This window comes from Pteropus medius, unplaced genomic scaffold (genome assembly GCF_902729225.1).
Source record: "Pteropus medius unplaced genomic scaffold, Ma_sr-lr_union100, whole genome shotgun sequence".
Taxonomy (NCBI): Eukaryota; Metazoa; Chordata; class Mammalia; order Chiroptera; family Pteropodidae; genus Pteropus; species Pteropus medius.
The window spans coordinates 507,653-516,265 of record NW_024350324.1 but is presented as its reverse complement, the minus strand read 5'-3'; the positions used below and the strand labels follow the sequence as shown (position 1 = coordinate 516,265).

At 69.4% G+C, this 8,613-nt stretch overlaps 1 protein-coding gene across 1 annotated transcript in view; it reads left to right on the top strand.

Moving 5' to 3' along the window:
- Window positions 1-2,079: 2,079 nt before the first annotated feature.
- Window positions 2,080-8,613, top strand: part of MIDN (midnolin) — an 11,579-nt gene continuing 5,045 nt past the window's right edge. Inside the window, exons 1-8 of the mRNA XM_039839001.1 lie at window positions 2,080-2,217; window positions 3,421-4,046; window positions 5,105-5,192; window positions 5,391-5,453; window positions 7,415-7,543; window positions 7,626-7,934; window positions 8,112-8,259; window positions 8,443-8,609. Of these exons, the coding sequence (XP_039694935.1) occupies window positions 3,814-4,046; window positions 5,105-5,192; window positions 5,391-5,453; window positions 7,415-7,543; window positions 7,626-7,934; window positions 8,112-8,259; window positions 8,443-8,609 (1,137 nt within the window). The 5' untranslated portion in view covers window positions 2,080-2,217; window positions 3,421-3,813. The remainder of the gene's footprint in view (window positions 2,218-3,420; window positions 4,047-5,104; window positions 5,193-5,390; window positions 5,454-7,414; window positions 7,544-7,625; window positions 7,935-8,111; window positions 8,260-8,442; window positions 8,610-8,613) is intronic.

Below are 8,613 nucleotides of genomic sequence, written 5' to 3'. Positions count from 1 at the left end.
GTCGGCTTCAGCACTGGCCCACCTCCTCCCTTTCGCAGCCCTGGGTGCAGCCCAAACTGGGGCCTCCTTGGTCTCCCCAGGCCTGAGCGGGGCCGGCAGGGGATTCCAGGAAGGTGACTGCAAGAGCTTGGGTCTTCCTCTGTGTCACTGGCAGCCGGGAGGTGACAGGGAGGCCACCCCAGGGCGTGTCAGCACGGATGGGCTATGTACTCACAGTCCCGTGCAAGTGACTCCTCCATGGCTGAGTCTGAGGGGTGGCGCAGCGGAACACGCGCAGGGGCCTCCAGGCGAGCTCATGGCTCTGGGGGGTACGTTGGGCCTCCTTACTCTGGCTGTCGAGGCCAAAGCAGCAGGACTCCCAGCCCAGATAAGGCTGTCAACCGTGGGGGTCACAGGTGTATCCCCCGCCGCCATTGCTGACTCAGAGCCCGGATTCTTAAGAGTGCCTGGCCAGCCCAGCTGCTTTAAATGAGATTGCGGGGGCACGAGAAGGGAGGTAGATCTTCAAGCCCCTGCACCAGGGTTCCTCCACACTAGGAACCCCTGGCAGGTATCCCCACATTCTGAGAGGCCTCAGCCTGTAGCTGGGGGAAAAAGCTGGGTGCCGCCAGGACCTGCTAGCACAGCACAGGCACCATGAAAGACAGAAGCCTTGGGGACACCCTTCCCTGACTTGGGCTGCACAGAACAGCCCGTGCTGGCTGGGCCGCGACCTGGGGCAGGACACGGCCGGGAACCAGGAGCAACGATGCCCTCCTCGTGGCAGGCCCGGGGCAAGAAGGGCGTCCCTGGTGCGTGCGTGCTCACACACGGTACGATCCGGAGCGCGGGCCGCTCTGAACGGAAACATGGAAGTGGGTTGACTGGCGCGTTTATTAGCATAGACCTGAGGGTGACTCCCCCAGCCCCAAAGACGTGACCCAAGGGGCCCAGCACGGTCAGGGACTGGCCTGAGGTTACACAGCCTTGCCCACCCCAGCAGCAGCACCCTCACCCAAGGGGGCCGCCCAGCCTGCCCCTCCAGGTGCTCCGGTCTCAGCTCGGTTTCCTGCACCACCTCTGTGCTCCCTCTCCATCCCTGAACCCCAGCCTCAGTGACACCCCCCTCCTGCCAGCCCAGCCACCTGGGGATGGGGGCAGGAAGAAAACCTACAAAGGAACACAACCCTGGGAGGGGTGCCCAGGGCGAGGGTGGGGGTGGAGGTGGTCAGGCCAGATAAAGGAGAAAAACAGATAAGTGGGTGGGGTGGGTGGGTAGAACCCGGGGTCTCCTGGGGAGAAGGGAGCAGGAGGAAGGAGGGCCCCGCCCCAACCAGTCATCTTCAGAAAACCCCCTACCCAGGGCAATCCGAAGGAAAGGACAACTCGATACATTTCCCCGTTCGGCCTCAGTTTTCTCATCTGTGGAATGGGTGCTGGAGGGTGTGCCTGCCCCACAGGCTGGACGCCAGGTTCTGAGCTCGCGGTAATGAGGGATGACGGCATCACCGGTGCAGCTGAGGGCCCCCCACCGCAGGCCAGTGAGCCCTGCTAGATTTCCATGCCACCCACAGGCTCCAGAGGCCAGTAACCTCCCGAGGTCCCCCAGCGCGTGGCGCGCAGTGACTGGCTGCACAAGGCAGGCCTGGCGCTGGTTAATCGCTCCATAAATGCCATCTGAGGTCACTGTTAAGGGATGCAGGAGGTTGCCTGCCCAGGCAGCTGGCCGGGGCACCCCCACTCCAGGCAGGTGACTGCGGCTTGTTTTCCTGGACCTCGGCCACTGACTCAGGCTCCCTTTCCTGCCCCCACCAACTCGGGCGCCCCCAGGCGGAAGCAAAGGGCCTGGGGCGGCAGGAAAGGGGGCGGGGCAGGGTACCAGCTGCGCACCCTCAAACGGCGTCCCAGGGGTCCGAATAGAGGTGCGCCCGAGTCGTCGGCTCCGCCGACCCCGACCCCGAGTTCAGCGGCATTCAAGGAGCGCCCTCATTTACAGGGCGAGCGGCCCGGACCGGGCGGCGCCCCAGGGCCCTGGCCAGCAGGCAGGGGCGGGGGCCAGCGTGCGTCACCGCCCGCCTGGCCCCCCGCCCCCTGCCCGCCCAAACTCCACCCCAGGGAAGGCGGTGCGGATAAAGGCTCCGGGCCGCCCGCTCGGCCCCAGACCTACCCCGACACTGAGCTCTCGTCCAGGACGCGGGCACTCTCCGGACTGCTGGGAGCACGGACTGGCCGCGTGGGGTGAGTTGTGGGCAGGACCTTGCGGGCCAAAGAGAGGTTTCCCATTCTAGGCTCCCGAGGGTGTCCCACTTTTCTTTGTTCTTGGGTCAGGCAGGGTTTGGGGTGTCTCCAGACCCGGGAAGACCCCTCAGGGCGTGGAATGGGAGGGGCGAGGCGCAGCCAGCACCGCCTGGCGGGGACCTCAGCCCCCGCCCCGCCCCCCGGGCACTCCCCCTCCCCCGAGTGACCTTGAGCTAGTTGCGGTTCCAGCCTCAGTTTCCCCGGCTGTGCGGCCTCACTGTCCTGCTTTAGAGGCCTCGCACTCCTAGCGTGGCTCTCCGCAAGCCCGCAGTAGGTCGGCCTCTCCTCTGCCCGGGGCAGCCTCGGCGCCCCCTTCTCCTCGAGACTCGGGGCAGCGCTCCCGGGCGGGGCCGGCAGAGGGCGCGCCGGCGCTGCTGACTCACCGCAGCCCCGAGCGGAGCGGCGCGAGAAGGCGCAGCCAGGGACGCCGCGTCACGTCACAGCTCGGGCGGGTGCGACTCGGGAAGCGGGCCCGGCCCGTGGGCCGGGGGCGGGACGCGATGTGGCACCGGCGCGGGAGGGGCCCCCCAGCACCGGCCACGTCACCGAGATGCAGGCTTCGCCCTCAGCGCCACCTCTCGCCGGGACCTTGCGCCCCGGGGTAGGGGCGCCCGCCGGAACGACCCTTGAGTGAGCTGCCAAGCCAGGGTCCGGCCACGAGGCACGGGGATTGCCTTGCGCTTCCGCTCGCAGTGGCTTCCCGGAGGGGCGCGGTGGGAGGCCCCGAGGTTTCTGGCCGCTCCGGGTGTGGGTACAATGCCTGCCCCCGCGCGGCGCCGCACACTGCCCGCGTCCCGCACCCTCCCGGGCCGCTCGCCCTTTGTTGCGGGCGCGGGGCCTTATGAATGGCCCCCGGCGCGGGCGGGGGCGCGGGGGCCGGCCTCCGCGGCGCCAGCCCCGCCCCCGCCGCGCTCCCCTTGGCCACTGGTCCGGGGGCGGGACGAGGGGCGGGCCCGGCGGCCACGTGGGGCAGGGCCGCGGCGGCCCCCATTGGCCGGCCCGTGCGGCCGGCTGGGCGTGCGGCGCGCGTCGATTGGCCGGCGTGAGGCCGGCGGAGTAAGTAGTGAATGGGAGGGGGCGGCAGCCCCGCCCCAGGAACGTTGATACATTATAACTTTTTTTTCTTGTTACTTTCACCCCCAGATCCTCCGAGCGGCGGTGGCTGCGGCTGTTGCTAAGGGAGGGGACGCGCCGGGAAGCGCGGCCCGAGCGGCAGACCGCACTGAGCGCGGCCGGCCAGCGGCGCCCCCTCCTCCGGGACCCTCCCCCGCAACCGCCGCCCCTGAAAGGAGCCGCGAGTGCAGTTCCCCACCCCTGGAACGCGCCCCGACGAGTCGACGGGAACCCGGAGCACCACTCAGATTTTTGATTTCTGATTCTTCATCCGCTTCTGGGACCTTCACGAAGGGGACGCGCGCCGCCCCCCCGCCCCCAGGGGCTCCGAGGACCCCGGTTTGGGGAGCACCTGCCCTGCCCCGAGGCGCGGCGAGGATTGGTGGCGCCTCACGGACCTCAGCCCCCCAGCGCGGGCCGGGGATGGAGCCGCAGCCCGGCGGTGCCCGGAGCTGCCGGCGCGGGGCCCCCGGCGGCGCCTGCGAGCTGGGCCCGGCAGTCGAGGCGGCGCCCATGAGCCTGGCCATCCACAGCACGACGGGCACCCGCTACGAGCTGTCGGTGCCCCCCGACGAGACGGTGGAGGGCCTGCGCAAGCGGCTGTCCCAGCGCCTCAAAGTGCCCAAGGAGCGCCTGGCGCTGCTCCACAAAGACACGTAGGTACCCCGCGCCGCCCCGGCTCCCGCGACCTCCCCACCCGGGCCCGCCGCCCCCTCGGGCCCCGGCCCCGGGGCGGGAACAAAGAGCGCGCCGCTTGGGGAAGGAAGGGGGCGGCCAGACGGGGGGGCGGGGGCGCGCCGCGCGCTCTCGGGCGCCCTCTGCTCGGCCGTGCTTGCCTCGGCCCCCTCCCCCGCCCGGGGTCGCTGCACAAAGGCGGCTGCGAGGGCGCCCCCGGCCGGGCTTAAGCGCCCCCCTCCCCCGGTAGGAAAGCAGGAGCCCTGGGGCGGCGAGAGGGTCCTGGCAGCGAGGGTGGGGGGCGCGCCCCTGCCTCCAGGCTGTGTCCCCGCCGGCTTCCGCATCTGCTCGGGCGGCCCCCTCTGCGTCTGGCTGTCTTTTCTCCCACTTGCGTTTCTCTGCCCCCCTTTGTTCTCGCCACCGAGCGCCCCCCGCAGCCTCCCCTCCCCCCTGGTATTTAAATCGCCTCCAGCCCGGGGAGCCCTCCTCCCTCGGGCCTCCGGGGACACGCTGTGTCCATCCCCAGCGGAGGGGCCCCGTTGGGGGAGGGGCGGGAGGGGGAGGGTCTCCTTTGTCTAAGCGGTGGCCGGCGGCCTCCGCCAGGGAGGGAGGGAGGGAGGAGGGGGAGCCCGGCCGGCAAAGCCCCTAAAGGCTAAGCCCTGTGGCCCCACGAAGGCGAGCCCAGGGCCAGAGCCCCCGAACCACAGGCAGGTGGCCCCTGGGGTGGCTGGGAGGGTGGCATGGGGCACACGGGGGCTCGTGCAATGAAAATGTGCCTTGCAGAGGTGCAGAGGGGGTGCCTCAGTCCAGAGTTGGGGTCCCTTGAGGGAAGGGGTCTGAACCGCTAGCATGGGGCTCCCAGGTCCAGGTGGCCATCCCGCCCCCACGCTCAGGATCCTGGATGTGGGGGCCAGAAAGGGGTGGGGGTGGAAGGACTCTGTCTCCCAGCGAGCACAGAGCACAGCCCTCCCCCGCGGCCTCCGCTTCCGCGTCCCTGCCTGTCTCCCCGAGCCTCACCCTCTTCCTTCCTCCCCCCCAGCCGGCTCAGTTCGGGGAAGCTGCTGGAGCTCGGCGTGGGGGATGGCAGCAAGCTGACTCTCGTGCCCACCGTGGAGGCGGGCCTCATGGTAAATGGCTGGGGCCCTGTGCCCTGGAGGCCCCGACGTGGGCGGGCAGCCCCTTCTCGCCAGCACCATCCCCTTCACACACATATGGAACCCCTCGCCTGCCAGGGAAGCCCCCCAGCTAGCAGGGCCCCCCAGCCCCTGTGCCCAGGCCCTGGCGGGGAGTGATACTCAGGGCCGCCTCCCCCCGTCTCTTTGTAGTCTCAGGCCTCGAGGCCCGAACAGTCTGTGATGCAGGCCTTGGAGAGCTTGACGGAGACCCAGGTGAGACCCGCGCCGCTGTGCTGGCCCGGGGGGTCGCAGGCCCCGTGCCCGGCCCCTCTGGGGAGCCTGGGGTTGTTTGTGCTCCCAGGAGGCCTGTGGGGAGGGGACCGAGGGGACGCGCTGCCCCGCCTGCGTGCCAGCTTGGCCTGGTCACCCAGCTTCCTCTTCCTCCTCCCCCCAGCACTCACCACCTGACCTTGAGGGCTTTCTCTCCCACGGTGGCCGCCATGGGGGAGGGGGTGAGCTTTCACAAGCCGGCCTGCAGGGTGACCTTGGCCCTTGTTCCCACCCCAGGACCTTTGTACCCAAGCCCCGCCACCCCCCTTTCTCTAGGGCCTCTGAAGTTTCCTTGGGGCGATCTCTTTTTTAATTTCTGCTGGGGGAGTGCTGGTCTCCGTGACACTCCTTCCGTGACCCCATTGTGAGGGTGGGGAGTCACCACTCCCGGCCTCTTTCTGGCCTTTGTTCTCTGCCCCCAGGCGGGGAGGGGGCACGGGGGCGCGGCCTAGAGGCCTAGACAGGATGTTAGGAAAATATTCAGTAACCCGCCAGGAGGGGGTGAGGAGATCAGGCCGGCCTGGCCTGCCGGCCGGTTCCCGATTTTGTTGCAACCTTCGTTTTTTTTTTTCTTTTCTCCTTCTTTCCTCATTTTTCTGGTGGCGGGGCCCTCCTCCCAAGAGGGTGACACAGGCCTCAGCTATCCGCCTGCTGCCAGGGTGGGGGAAGCAGGCTGCTGCCCGCCCCGACGAGGGGGTGGGCAGGTTCCCGGCCTCCCGGCTGGGCTGGCCACAGGAAACCTGCTCAGCCGCTTCCCTTCCTCCTGCCCGGGGCCCTCGCCCCCTCCCCGACATGTAGCATCCTGCCCTCTGCAGACAGCGAGTGCGGAGGAGGGGACCGGGAGCTGGGTGGTCTGCCATGGGGAGGGGGCGGTGGAGAGCGGGGGAGGGGGTCCAGGAGCCAGGTGGGGTTCCTGGGCAGAACTGAGCTCCCTGCTCCTGGGTGTGGGGGGGGGGGTGGGCCTGCGGTTAGCAGGGGGGCCCTGGGGCGTGTTTGGTTCACATCCGCCCTGGGGTGCCTGCGTCAAGAGGGAGGAGATGGGGGTGCTGGGCGGAGCATCGAGGCTCTCAGGGCTGCTCCCTGCCTGGCACCGCGTCATGCCTGCCCGCTAGCCCTCCCCAGGGAGGAAGTTGCGGGAGGGAGTAGGGGGACACCCCCTTTTCTCCCGGGAGCCACCCGAGGCCCTTCCTGCAGCGGGTATTTTCTGGGGGCTGGGGGATCATGCAGACGGGGTTGCAGGGTCGGAGGGCTGCATACTGCCCACCTCCCTTACCCCGCCTGAAGCCCCCGAGCAGAGAAGGTTACACCAGCAGCTGCCAGTAGGGAGCTGGGAGGCGGTGGTTCTGAGTCATCCAGGCCTGTGTCACTTCTCAGAAACCTCCGCCCCCCCCCCACCCCGGCCCCTGGGGAGACTTCTGCACTGGCCAGGCCCCAAGTGCAGACCAGGGTCAGATGCACCCCACACCCGCTGCGCGGGGGACCCCAGATTGCATAGTTCTTGTCTGTGGGCTGTGTCGAGGCCCCAGGGGGATGGGTCAGGGCCCCCCACTCGGGCTGCAGCGAGGCCTCCTCATCAGCTTCTGCCCCGCCCAGGACAGATAAATATTTATCTTGAGAAAGCAAAGGTTAGGACGAAGAATTTGTCCAGGAATTCCGCCCACTCGCGGCTTGTCGGCTGGCCTGACTGGGGAGGTGGGGGGGGGCCGTGTAGGTGCCTCTGTCCTGTTCACAGGGAGAGAGGGTCTGGGGGCCCCAGAGGGTGGAGAGAAGGTGAGAATTATTTGAGAGCAGTGACCGCCAGCTGGGTCCCGCCCCCTCTGGCCTTAGTTTCCCCTTGCAAGAACCGAGCTGGCCAGGGAGGGCCAGGCACCCCCCACCGTCTGACGTGCCTCTGTCCCCCACAGCCCCCAGCGGCGCCCGGGCCGGGCCGGGCTGGCGGAGGCGGCTTCCGGAAATACCGATTCATTTTATTTAAGCATCCGTGGCACCGACAGGGACCCCAGAGCCCAGAGAGGGGCGGCGAGAGGCCCCAGGTCACACAGCGTGGGGGGCCGGGCCGGGCCGGGCCGGGGCGCTGAAGGCTGGGCCTCGAGGCTGACAGGCCACTCTCTGCAGGTCAGTGACTTCCTGTCGGGCCGTTCGCCGCTGACCTTGGCTCTTCGAGTGGGCGACCACATGATGTTCGTCCAACTTCAGCTCGCGGCCCAGCACGCCCCACTGCAGCACCGCCATGTGCTAGCCGCAGCCGCTGCCGCCGCAGCCCGCGGGGACGCCAGCGTGACCACCCCCACGTCCTCTCCCTGCCGGCCAATGTCCAGTGCCGCCCGCATCCCCCCAGTGCCCGCCAGCCCTGCCCCCGCGTCCCCCTCGCCCGTCACCGCCGGCTCCTTCCGATCCCACTCGGCCTCCAGCACCTGCCCTGAGGTGAGTCTGCGGGGAGGGTGCTTGGCCTGGGACCCCGAAGGCGGGTCTCTCTTGGATGCGGTGGATGGGCGGGGACTTAGGGCGCCCAACGCAGCCCTGGTATCGAGGGCCAGCCCCGGACCCCAGGCTGCGGGGCGTTGTTGCGCCCTGAGCTCACGCACTTCCCTTCCCCATCAGCAGATGGACTGCTCGCCCGCTGCCAGCACGGGGGCCAGCCCCGCGTCCACCCCCGTGGGCAGCCCCGCGTCCCGCTCCCGCAAGCCCGGCGCCGTCATCGAGAGCTTCGTGAACCACGCCCCCGGGGTCTTCTCAGGGACCTTCTCCGGTAGGTGGCAGGGCTCACAAGTGTGTGTCCCCGTGGCAGCCGCGTGCTCATACACCAGGGGTGGGACCCCTGGGGGGCTCCGCACACACCTTGCGACCCTGTGGCAGGCCACGTGTCCTTCTGCGGCCTCCTGCCCCGGGTTCCGGCCCTTGGGCACTGACTGGCGCCCCCCGCCCCCTGCAGGCACGCTGCACCCCAACTGCCAGGACAGTAGCGGGCGGCCGCGGCGCGACATCGGCACCATCCTGCAGATCCTCAATGACCTCCTCAGCGCCACACGGCACTACCAGGGCGTGCCCCCGTCCCTGACCCAGCTGCGCTGCCACGCTCAGTGCGCCCCTGCCTCGCCCGCCC